Source organism: Haliaeetus albicilla, chromosome 26 (assembly GCF_947461875.1).
Source record: "Haliaeetus albicilla chromosome 26, bHalAlb1.1, whole genome shotgun sequence".
NCBI classification, from domain to species: domain Eukaryota; kingdom Metazoa; phylum Chordata; class Aves; order Accipitriformes; family Accipitridae; genus Haliaeetus; species Haliaeetus albicilla.
The window spans coordinates 396,450-408,830 of record NC_091508.1 but is presented as its reverse complement, the minus strand read 5'-3'; the positions used below and the strand labels follow the sequence as shown (position 1 = coordinate 408,830).

General features: G+C 39.7%; 1 protein-coding gene across 3 annotated transcripts in view; it reads right to left on the bottom strand.

Annotated features, from left to right (window-relative positions):
• Positions 1–5,830: 5,830 nt before the first annotated feature.
• The window catches only part of TRIM33 (tripartite motif containing 33), a 41,856-nt gene continuing 35,305 nt past the window's right edge, over positions 5,831–12,381 (bottom strand). For 2 of the 3 annotated variants that reach the window (XM_069771261.1, XM_069771259.1), the window contains 2 exons: positions 11,058–11,108; positions 5,831–10,975 (listed from right to left, as the gene is read on the bottom strand). In XM_069771261.1, the coding sequence (XP_069627362.1) occupies positions 10,763–10,975; positions 11,058–11,108 (264 nt within the window). In that variant the 3' untranslated portion in view covers positions 5,831–10,762. The remainder of the gene's footprint in view (positions 10,976–11,057; positions 11,109–12,381) is intronic. The other variant, XM_069771260.1, reaches the window with a different exon arrangement.

Below are 12,381 nucleotides of genomic sequence, written 5' to 3'. Positions count from 1 at the left end.
AACTTTGCCCTGCCTGTCTTTCCAGCATTAAATATTGTTCCTTAACTCATTCACGGTAGTTATAGCCCTTCCTTTATGTTAGGTGCAGGGCAGCAGGAAAAGAGATGAAAACACTGAAAATCCAGTCCACACCATGGTCATTATTACCACTCAGTGTTCCAGTACAGCTGTGCCAGACCTCAAAGCAGGATGAACATATCCAGCGTCTGCTGCATGGCCTGATTCGGCACAAAAATCCAGGGCTAGGATTGATGGCAGGCTCAGATCTCACCTAGTCTCAACTGTTTGGTCAGCATCAAGAACACACAAACCCCAAGAGACAGCATCAGATGCAGGGCCAGAGCACAGGGCTCCTGTCTACAGGTGATGCTCAGACCTTGTTTCTTTCAGGAGTGCACAGTAAGCCTATGGTGACACCAGTGGTTACTAGCTTGGTTACTTGCTCTGCTCATGAAAAGGAACCCGAGACACAACTTTTAGCAACAAAAAATGACTGAGGAGCATCTCCTTCCTGGACAGGTTTCAGCAGTGCAGAGAGCACCCAGAGCCTATGCTACATGCCTGATTCAAACAAAAAGCCCACTGTTCTTTGTGGTTGGCACTAACAGTGCTCAAATTAATTGCCAGAGACAGGAGAACAAAGCTGATTGCCGTCATAGTAGCTCCTGCTTGTGGAAAGCTTCCCTGACCCCCGAGTGCCTTGCAGTCACAGAGATGAAGGGGAGAGAACGAGGAGGCAGGTCGCCAGCTGAGGCTGTTCTTACACACTTCCTCCCCAGCAGGCATGGTCCACAGAGTTTCTCCACAGCAGGAGGCAGGGTGATTGCTGCTGCTGCCAGCTGTGCCCAGTGCAGTCATTTCCAACTTGCCGCACGCAATGTGACAGCATCGCCTTCAGCTCTCTGCTCCCACATCCAGGCAGTAAGCACAACACTCTATTAAGGCTAAGATGGAGAGAGAAATGAATGAGATTGAAGTCCCTAGGTTACCACATTCCATTTAAACATGAACACTGACCCTGGGATATAATGCAACACATGCACATCTCAGCACACCACCCATGCCTCGCTCCCAGCAAATGACAGATCCTCAGCAGGTACCTCTCACACCTGCAGAAATCAAAGCCAGCCTTGCCTGAGAATTTCTTCCCAAGACAAAACTATTTGCTCACTTGGAGACCAGCATGTAGACAGCTGTGTTAAGAGCACCATCTGGTGACACATTCCATATAAGAGATTTTAAAGAATGAAAGGTTAATTTATAAATTCTTAGCAGAATGATGCATAACTTACAGTTCATGATCTCTTTCATGCAGGGTGTATGTCTGACTACAGAAGGCTGGTTATTCACAGACTGCTCCATTTTTCCTAACACAGTTGCTGCAGTTCTCTGAATTACATGCACCTTCCCTGTTGTGTTGACTGATTAAACCTCAGATCGGCAGATCATCTGTCTTCATTTTGAAAGCAGAATTCATCGCTGAGCATGGTCCCTACAGCATGCTGTCAGAAGGACTTGTTGCTGCAACATCTCCTTCCTTTGAAAATATGCTAGGGCCAATAGAGCAGGTAAACAACTTACATTTGGGATTGCCTGGAGACACAGATGACCTCTAAGAGGGAAACAGACTTCAGTTGGGCATTTTGCAGCTTGTCCTGCAGTCAACTGCAAAACCACTCTTCAGATCCATGGCACAGACCCTGTAGCTGCACCCAGTAACAGCCGCAGAACTGTACTGAACACGTCTCCAGACACAATTTCAAGTGAATGGGGTTTTCAGAGCTAACTCTTTCCTGATAGGAAAGTGATATGAAACACGTACACACTGCCATGCAGATCCCAGTGTCAAATTCGCAGCTTTGGCACAACTTAATGGCATATTCCAGCCCCATATTCAAAACCTTCAAAAGACGTGATTTCCAAACACTTATAGTGGCCAGAGCCTTGACAGACAGGATCACTTGTCACCCACCAGCTACACAATGTTTGTTGAGTAACTCTTCCACTATGAAAGGCTTTTGTATTTATCTCTAATATGACATGAGAGATAAAAAAATAAAGATACTCCCAACAAGTCAGTTGCTCTACAGGTTTACTTAAGGAAATGACTGCATCCAAACAAGCCCCAGTACTCTCTTTAACTGGCTGGCCTTTGGCAGCGCAGGTGGATCTGGTTCACCCAGGGGGAGTGCAGGGGCTGAGCTGCATATGACAGCAGCAAGCTCTTCCTGTGAGCATTACTATGGGTTTTGTTGAAGCCACACATGAGGCAAAAAGGGCTGTCAGTAGATGAAGAACTTCACTGTCAGGATGAAGCAACAGATACACCACTGACTCCCAAGTACACCACTGCACACCATAATGTACCCTTGCTTGTTCCTTGGTGAGGAGTCTTCACCAGGCATCCATCAACCTTAGCTGATAGGACCCAGCACCATGCTTTTGTGAGTCTTGTATCATCTGCTAATAAAAGTTATATGCTAAGCATGCTCATCACTCTGATGTGTTAATGAAAGGAGCAGGAACTTATATCCGTGGGTTTAATCCCCACTAATTTAGCTAACATTATCCTAGTTCCTAAGCATTAAATCACGTGAAGATCACCAAGCACTTAGCTGCAATGGTAGCTCATGGAATGCATTGGAAGGTGATTTTGCAAAGAGCAATTCTAAGTGTAAAGTGCTTAGTTCTGCATGCTTTGCTCCACTAACACAGAGCAAAGGACACAAGAACGGTACGAGATGCAGTTCAGCCCCTGTATGCATATTCAGGCACTGAAGCGATCGAAAGAGCTCACACAGTGAAGCGGATTAACAATAAGGGAAGAGAAGGCCAGTGCTCTGAAGATCCAGGCTTATAATCTCAACCCTCAGAGAAAGATGGCAGTAATTCCAAAATCACATACTTGTCTACAGAGATACAGATGTGAATTCTACAATGGCAGCAAGTGGTAGAACAGTTTAGTGGCATAGTTTCTAACTCTTGGTAGAATTTCAGGATGGAAAGAGGAGATTAAGATATGGCCCCCTGGAGGGGGAAATAAAAAATTGGCAACTGAATTGCAGCACTTCTTTGTGATGTGGTGAACAGCTCAGTGTCATTGGAGCAAGCCAGAAGAAGTTTAGCTAGGACACAAAGAGGAAAAAAAAACAAGCAAGCTGTTAAAGAATTTTCAAACGTGGGTTTCTCTAGGTTTGCTTTATTAACAACTCAGAGTTGGGCCACCACCGCAGAGAATGGCAACCTTCCAAAAATTTCCCAATCTTATATACCTTTTTACCACCCATTGTCCCAGTCCAAAGTCTTTGTAATTTTCCAGTCGATCTCTGTTCCCATGTTGTTATAATTCATCAATATATCTCATCAATTCTCATGTCCCGGTTCTTCTGAAGTTAGTGGTCGTAGATAGAAAGTCCTGGGTCACCACGATCACTTATCTTCTTAAGCATCAAAGATTACCTTTGAATTTCTGAAAATCACTCAGGCTATTCTATTAATTTATCTTGCTCTAAAGTTAATCACTTACTCCCATGTCTTAGGTCTAAGATGTATGATCCTTCTTCTGTTGATTCAGCTTGACTGGGTTTCAAGCCAGCCATGGAGGGGCAGACACATAGGACAAATAAGCAGCTTATACATATTGTTTTATAAGCACCTGCATTCTATTAATCATATCTAAAACAATTTCTAATCATTAGTTATATGTCTAACATGAATAGTCTTAGAAACCATAAGGCTTAAGGCCTAGTTCCTTTTACTCAAGCCTACTGAGGGAATCCAGGGGATTGAGTGAAGTCAAACGGAGGTGCTGAAAATGACAGATCACAGCCCAGCCACAAAGGCAGCCCACACTAATGCCACAGAAAGAGACAGAGCAGATGGGCTGTCAGAATCTGGAGCAGATGGACTGGCAAGGCTGAGATTGCTCTGGACACAGCGAGGCAGCGCTGCAGTGCCTGGCAAAGAGAAATGAAACATCCACCCAGAGAACTACTCATTGTTCCTCTGCCAGCAGAGCACCAAACTCCAGCTCTAGAGGAGTCAGAAGGGTCAGCAGGGCATCCGGCCATCCATTTGTGTCAAGCACATGCAGAGCAAGCATCACCTCACACAGGCGGTATTTGGTCTAGCAGCAAAATCCATCTGAAGTGCAATGGTTTAGGTTCAAACCATCTGTTCCTTTGCTGCAGATTGCAAAAGGCAAGCAAGCACATTCAAGAGCTCATTGTAAATGCAGGTGTTCTCAGTTTTAGCAAGAATAAATGTGTACTTTAGTGAAGTTACCTAAACCTTTTCCTAGAAGACAGCTCTCTTATTGTGGAGCTTCTGTGATACTAAGCACCACAAGCACTTAAAGAATAAACAGTAAGAGAAAAATTCAACTTCTTTATGAGCTTCAGCATGAAGTTAGTTCTCTGATATGTAACAGACATGTTTAGATCACAGCCTTCACCAGCTGCAAAGGTTATGAAAACTACAAACATACCTTCAAGATGGTTGGCATTCCAGGTTACTAGACCTCTCTCTCATTGCTTGCAGAATTGTTCAGAGGTAATTTTAGCTTATGTGCATGCTCCCTTTACTTTCTTTTTGCAGGTCTGCCTAGTCAGCTACAGTACAATTGATACTGATGCCTGGAATGACCAACCATTTAATCTGACTCCTGTTAGAACAAACCAGACTAGTTCCTACTTCAAATTGTATAGCTGTAGTCGAACTGGGCCGTATCCCAAGATATGTAAGCTCAGTTCTGCCTTTAGTTCTGATATGGTAAGTCACGAGACCGCTCCATTAGCAACATCAGCACAAAAAAATGGATTTATCAGTAGCAGGGAGCAGCTCAAGGCATACACACTGAACAGCAGTTAAAAGGTGAATGAACACAACAGCATTGCATGTGTGGCTTTTTCACTACATGCAAAAAGTACTGATGATGCAGGAGCAACCTCTTCCTCTTCCCTTACAAAGACTACCAACCTTACTTCCTTGATCACAGCACTATCAAATCCATGAGAGGTGGGCTGGCCAGCTGACCAGATTGCTTCCACTGGCATTATTCCCCTGTATTTTGAATCACATGTCATACTACTGCATGGATCTAGTCCCCAATATACCAAAATACACATTTATTAAGCAAAGGAACACACTGACCCTAGCTATGCATTTACTGCAGACTCACTTCCAACAGGTAAAATACACTAACCACCATGCAGAGCAGAGTATGACAGACAGATGGCAGATAAGGAGCATCATACAGCTATGGGTGTAATGTTAACAAGTTACAGAGCAATCAAGTTTAGCTCCCTTTTCAGCATTCCAGTGCTTACTGGGAGGCAGGGGGGCACAGGGAACAACGCTGCAGAGCCATCTCCCTATAGACTGTCGCCAGGTCTGTTGGGCCTTTGGAAAGCATCCCAGCTCCAGGAACTGTACACGCATGAACGGTACACCTCCGAACTGTCTCCTCCAAGGCTGCACCAAACTTCAGGGTGACAGCAGCACAAAAAACCCTAGAGAAAACCTTAAAATACTTGTATTTCATGTACTAGGTGTAGATAAATGTGACAAAACATTTCATGGAAAAGTAAGTGCAGAGTGGCAAAATCACAGCATCCCCAACACAAACTTTGAATCGAGTTTAGGCTTCTGTATTTTCTGTCTTGGAACTACTGATCGCTGCAGAGCATGCAGCCTCAGGTGGTCATACTTCAACTGCTGCAGCTACAATTTCATCAAGGTACTTCCACACTGCAAGTATCAGAAAAGTCTTTTGCCAGACATGAGCTAGTATCTAATGACCTAACGCAGATGTGCAAAAAAGAAACTCAAATTGAAAGAGTCATTTTTCTAATTTAATAGAAATAACCAAAACAAAATGGTTTTCAAACAATGCTTTAAACTGATCTAATACAACTTCTACAGCACATTCCAGAGCACTTAACAAGAAATATTTACAGGCAGCTAACGTATTAAATAACCATGTAAAGAAAAACTCTTCTTTTTTTTTTTATTACACACCAGCAAAAAACACAGGAACAGAACAATTAGAAACAGTAACTTCGTTGAAAAAAAGTTAAATATGATTATTCAGATAATACAATACCACAGAAACAGCACTTTTTTGAAGAATCATATTAAAAGATGAACAAAGTTTCCTATGTGCAAAAAAGAACCAGTTCAGTTACTGGAAGCAAGAAATAATCGACGAATCAAAGAATGCCATGAATTTAACCCTTCCATGAGTACATTTACATGTAAAACAGGCTTTCAACTGCACAAATCTTTATAGGCTTATATACATGTTTCATGGTGTTCTGAACCTAAGAAATACCCCCACTTGCAGGCCATTAGCAGACATGCACTTCTTTTTCTTAAACGTAGCTCACTCTAGTGAATGCTGCAAGTTGAACTTATAAAATATTTTAGTACCTCTCCTTGTAGAAATTCAATAAATTCTAAAGAAAGCAGCCTTGAGCTGTAAGATCACTCAATAGAAAAGGCCAAAACTGCATTTCATATGTTTAATAGTTCACTTATAACAAAGATACCCAAATTAACTGCAATTTTGAAAACTAATTCAATTCAGATACATTAGAAAGCATATAAAGTAGGATTCTCATAAGCAAACACAGGAACTAGATGGAAGAATTACTGTACAGCACTTTGAGAAAATAAAAGAAATCGCCATATCTGAAGATACAATGAATATGTTCAATCTGAAATATGTCTATGTAAACTGTGGCATATAAATTTTTTTTAAAAAAGTACCTCCATTATTTACTCAAACACCTACTTTTTAAAAAAATATGTAACTTTCCCCAATTTTTTAAATAAAATGCCACACTATATTGTCAATAACTCCTGCACACTTTGTTTTTAAAAGCTAGACTTGGTGATATGCATACAAACTTTCCTATAAAATCACTATCCAAAGGAAAGGATTCCTGTCATGCTAATAGGCAACAGACAAAGCAGTTTTATTGCTTTTTCCAAGGAAGAGAGTAAGAAAAACAAGAAAAAGCCAGCTTCCAGTACATCATACATATAGCTTTAAAATACTGTTGCCATTACCTAAATTTTTAGAGGTCAGCCAATAAACTAGGTTATAAACCAGAATGATAAATTTGGGCTAATTTTAAGGACTTCTGTTCCAGTGGCTTGCAGAAATGTTTATAAAACATTTCAATGATCCAGTATTAAGTGTGCCAACACAGTCAAATGTCACAAGTAGTAGCAATGGTGACATTCCACACAAAAAACCCAACCTCTCTACATTTAACAGAGCACTTCTATTTTCAAAAGTTTGGGGAACATCCTTTTTTGGATAGTAACTCTGCCTTATTATGCTATAGGCAACTTAATTCCAGGGTACAGTTAAATAAAAGACCTGAACCTATTCAGCTGGTTACGTTATCACTAATCACTAGTAATTACATGGCAGGATACCTGCTGAGGTAATTGAGAAGTCCACAAGTAGCATACTGTACACTCTTCACTCTTATTTCAAAAGCAAGTTGCCTTTTACTTCTTTGGATTAACTTAAACTTCAGGGTCATTCACAACAAAAATCAAGACATGAATGGTCTTTTTTACAAGTGTCTTAAATGAGAGCATATAGTTACATCAAGTGCCAGACTATCTTCTCGCTATCATGTTGGAATACTGCTATCACGCAGACAAAAGAGCTGGCATGCAAAGTGCACCCACCACATCTTTTATCTGCTAGAAGTTCTATTGATGTAAGCTATGCTCTAATTCCCAGGGTAAAACACACTGTCACTTGCACATATTGCACACACATCATCTGGCATAGAGAAGATGCTCAGAGTAACACAGCAGCCTGTTGATACAAACCCCATTCATTTGCTCTTGAACAAGTTACAGTGTGGCACCAAAAACGTTTTGACTGAAGAAACCCTTACCAGTTCCATGATGAACATTTACAGACTATAGGATCAGGAAATGTATTAGCTGAGCTTATCTATCCTTTCAAATATTTTTGAATAGAACTTAGCTAATTTCAAAACTATCATTGAATTGTTGTATTGGGAGTTCCAAAATGAAGGGCAGGCCAGGGTGGGTGGGGGAAGAGAATGTTGTTTTGTTTCTTTTATATAAAAAAAAGAAATGGTTACGATTTCTTGCACACAAGTCAAAATTCCACATAATACTACTGAGCACTGATGAGTTGAACAGAAGGACCAATTTTAGTTCAGTGGGTTATGTGCAAGAGTAGAGGCTGAACCCTCATCAAGGTCAAAGCTTAGCATCATTTGTGGTTTGCAGGTGAACTAGTGGAATACAGGCTGTCGCTAGCCTATCTCCAAACATTTAGATCTCTGCTCTGGGGTCTGGGTGGAAAACAGATGGTACTGCTCTTGCAGCAGCCAGGGAGCATGTGCCACCCCTGAACCGCAGCTTTGTAGTGTGGTCCTTCCCCCACTCTGTGACCCAGTCTAGGATGCCATCAAGCTTGTCCTATGCTCCAGTTCAGGCAGTGAGTGTCTGTGGTACTTGAATCCATGACTGGTACCTTACAGGGCGAACAGTTAAAAAGTTGGGGCCTGAAGGTACAGAAGCTAGAGTGCTTAAGCGCCATAAAAATAGTAACCCCAATTGAAGAGAATTCACAAAATCTTATTTGCATGATAATTTTAATAATATTTCTTTGCAAAATGAAGCTGAGAAACTAGAAATGCATAAATAGGCAATACAGCAAGCCATTAAATGATCCCTTGTTACTATTAGTGTCCTATTCACACGCATCATCCTTTCTACGGGCAAAGTTTTTGCTATTTGTCAATTTAATATGTTTAAGTAGAATTACTTTTCCTTTCACATACAAACTGGTAAAAAATAAATTTAAACTGGTAGTATGTTAATATCTGAGAACTGAAAAAAAAACTGGTTTAAGTGTAACATTTGCGTAATCTAAAGAAGTGAGCTTGAAGTTACAAATACCTTCAGTCCCCTCATTTATTTTAAGAGGTATAGTCACAATGTACATATACTTTGTTCTTATAAAAAGAAATCAAATCTTAAGTGATTTGCATAAAAATTGCTGAGAGCTTATCTCAATTTAATACATTGTGCTAAAATACTTATCTTTACCATTATGGTAAAGTGTATACAATGTCACAGGAATTGCTCATGCTGAGTATACCAAAACCCCAGTGATTTACCACAGAATTGCTGTATTCACACAAAATCTTATGGCAAATTTATAGTCTGTCAACTTGACCTCATCCAATTATGTGATTTCTTCATCTTTAACAAATCTATATGAAGGCCAGCAATTACATTTATTATTTCTAGTATTGATTTCTGTCAGTAAAGGAAACAACTGTTCAAACTATAATTACTTTGTGAGGACCTCATTTCTAACCAGAAATGCTGGAATGAAGGCAGTATGCAATGGGAAGGCACTGCAGAGATGCCTGCCACAGGGTTTAGGGAAACAGGGAGATGGTTCTGTTTTCAGTATTTGACCAGAAACCACTCAAAGCCAAATCCTGGTCTGTGCAAGTGCTTTGTTCAATGGACAAGTAACCCCATCTCAACAGATTTATTCCAATCTTTCTAGACATTTTGCTCATAAGCTGCTTCTGAAGAAAGTTCTGAGTAGTACTCGATAATAAAAATAAGACAGAACCTCAAAATGAATGCAATGTTAGAAATAGCATATATTACAAATCTTTTCTTGATAGGAACAATTAATAAGAATACATATTAGCTTAAAAACAGTTCAGCAAATGTTGCTGATCTGCAAGAAATCTCAATTCACTATTTACAAATAAGACAAAGTGAATACAGGAAATTTTACACATTTGGTAGTTAATAGGTTATTGTTTGCCAAGTGGTCTATTAGAAACTGATATTTAGGAAGACTGGAAAAAACACCCCAACCAGTTATTACCTCTTCAGTCTATATTTTAAGTACAGAAAATTAAGACAATGAATACTGGAGATAACATTCTGCCTCATTCGGGGGATCAGGGACAGATGAGACAATGCTAAGACTTCTGCCATGAACGCCATTAAAATGTTCTGTGTACAGGCTTTGTAATAAATATACCTAGTCCTACTGAAAAGAGATTGTTGCCACCAGTTTAGTCTTTCGTCTGTCAAGAACTCACACTCCTGCACTTGCCAATTCAGAACAGTTTAATGATTTTTTTTCCTTTTGCTATACATAAAACGTAGTAAAGAAAGTAAAATTTAGATAATTGGATCAACACAGAAGATCAGTTATTCACAATACTGCTTAAATGAAATTATAAAAGCAATGACCAACACGCACTTAAGTTCACACAAAGAGGGGATTTCAGGAACATTGCTTACAGTTTACACTGCAGTCCAGCATGAAGGCAAGATACAGTAACTGTATTGGTCCAGTCCTGCAGAACATTTTACTAAGCAGTCTTATCTGTACATGGAACATCTCTTATCAAATCTGCTTCTCTTCAACATTCATCCACCTCTATCTGTGAGACCGGGATGAGTCTGTCCCCTCCATCAGGAAAAGAAAGAATATAGCAAATAATCAAGGGAAAAAAAAACCAAACAAAAAAACCACCAAAAATTTACAATACAGTTTTTTTCCCCTTTTGATGAGAATGTTTTTCTGTACAAGTATTTTTTGTAATCTAATACTGTTTAAAAAGCTATCAGCTTCTTCAAGATGGCCACTGTAGGCATGATAATATTCCAGGAACACTTAAATAACAGTTTTTACAATAAATTTTAGGTCCGTATCATTAGATTACTTTATATGCACTGGTCTCTCATCTGATTTTAGGCGTTTCCTACGTGGCTGTATAAAATCTTCATCGGAGTCCTCAGTTATTTCACCATCATCCTCTTCCTGCTCAAATTCAGGCAAAGGCTGGAAGGTCCTGTCTGGGTAGATCTCTGTAAGTTTATCTTCAAAGTATAATGCAACTGCCTTCCCTGCCTGCGCTACTTCTGAATCAGCCTGTAAATAAAAGAAGACAGGAATATTCACCTGTTGGAAATGCACATCCCTTCACCAAGTGTGCATGGTCTGAAACGCTTACCTTCAAATTAATCTCTTGTGTTTCTGCATAAACTTGAACAACTTTCATCATCTAAAAAGGATACCAGAGTCAAAAAAAATGAAATTATAATCCTTTCTAAAGTTACGAGATTGCATAGGATTGGATGACTAAAGTCAGCCATAACAACAAAACAGTTTGTTATGGACTACACCTCTTTAGTTCTCAAACTTAGCGGAAGCAGGTTTAAAACACGTCTTAGGAGGGTGACATGAGGTAAATAAACCTTCAACAAAACACACAACCTTTGTACAAATGTCTCCCAGTCATTTTCAAAACTGCGCTCTACTCATGACTGCCTTCTTCATTACAAGTTTTAGTTGCCTGGGCATTATTGTGGAAAAGTCTCACTTTAGAGAGAAGTGCTCCATGAGACTTCTTTCTTGAGGGTCTTACCACACTTTGATTTCTATTTTTTAAAAGCATATGGCTTAGAGGCACTAGACATAATGCTATTATGAGGGGTGAGGGTGACTCATCTTTTGCCATGAACCAGTATTTCAAACAGTGAGACAAGTCTGAAACAATTTTTTTAAAAAACAAAAAATCAACACAAAACACATCCATCAATCCTTTCTCCCTTGTTTTACTCTGTCCCTAAGAGCTGCAGCATGTTTTCCTCTACAGTAGATGCTTCATTAATTCCCTTGATTGAGAAGTTCACATAATTGCAACTTCTTCCACAGTGCTCATTAACCTCCACCTAATATAGAGACATAAGGGAGTTGGGGGTGTCAAAGTCCCAAATGCTAGTAAGCATTTACAGCATTACATCATTAACCTTGATTTTCACTAGTGTACTTGTGAAACAGTTGAGATTTTAATTGTAGGCTTGTGTACTTCCTACAATTTACTTCTTCACAGAGCCAGAAATGCAGTCCAAACACTGCAAAACTCAGATTACATTTTACAGAAAAAGACTGGCTGTTTTATGCATTTCTAAGATCAGCAGAAAGCCATTCCCTGCGATGCCTTCTCCCCAGGGCTTTGTCATCCTTGCTTCAAGGAAACAAGGATAAGCCCTTATCTCAGCTCCTACTTTGTTTCAGCACAATACCACAATTTTTTTTTATATCAGAATATTCTTTCCATTGCTCCACCTAATATTAACATTTAGCTAATTTATCTCCCCAAGTCACATTTCACATGTAAAGTGCAAATATTTCATTATCAGATGGGTTCACTGCAAAATAAGTCAACTTTCCACATTCATCAAAAGCATGACTCCATACAAAAGTTATTTACTGAAAATTGATTTTTGTGAGAGCCCAAATACCCATGAGCTAAAGCACTAAGCTTAATACTA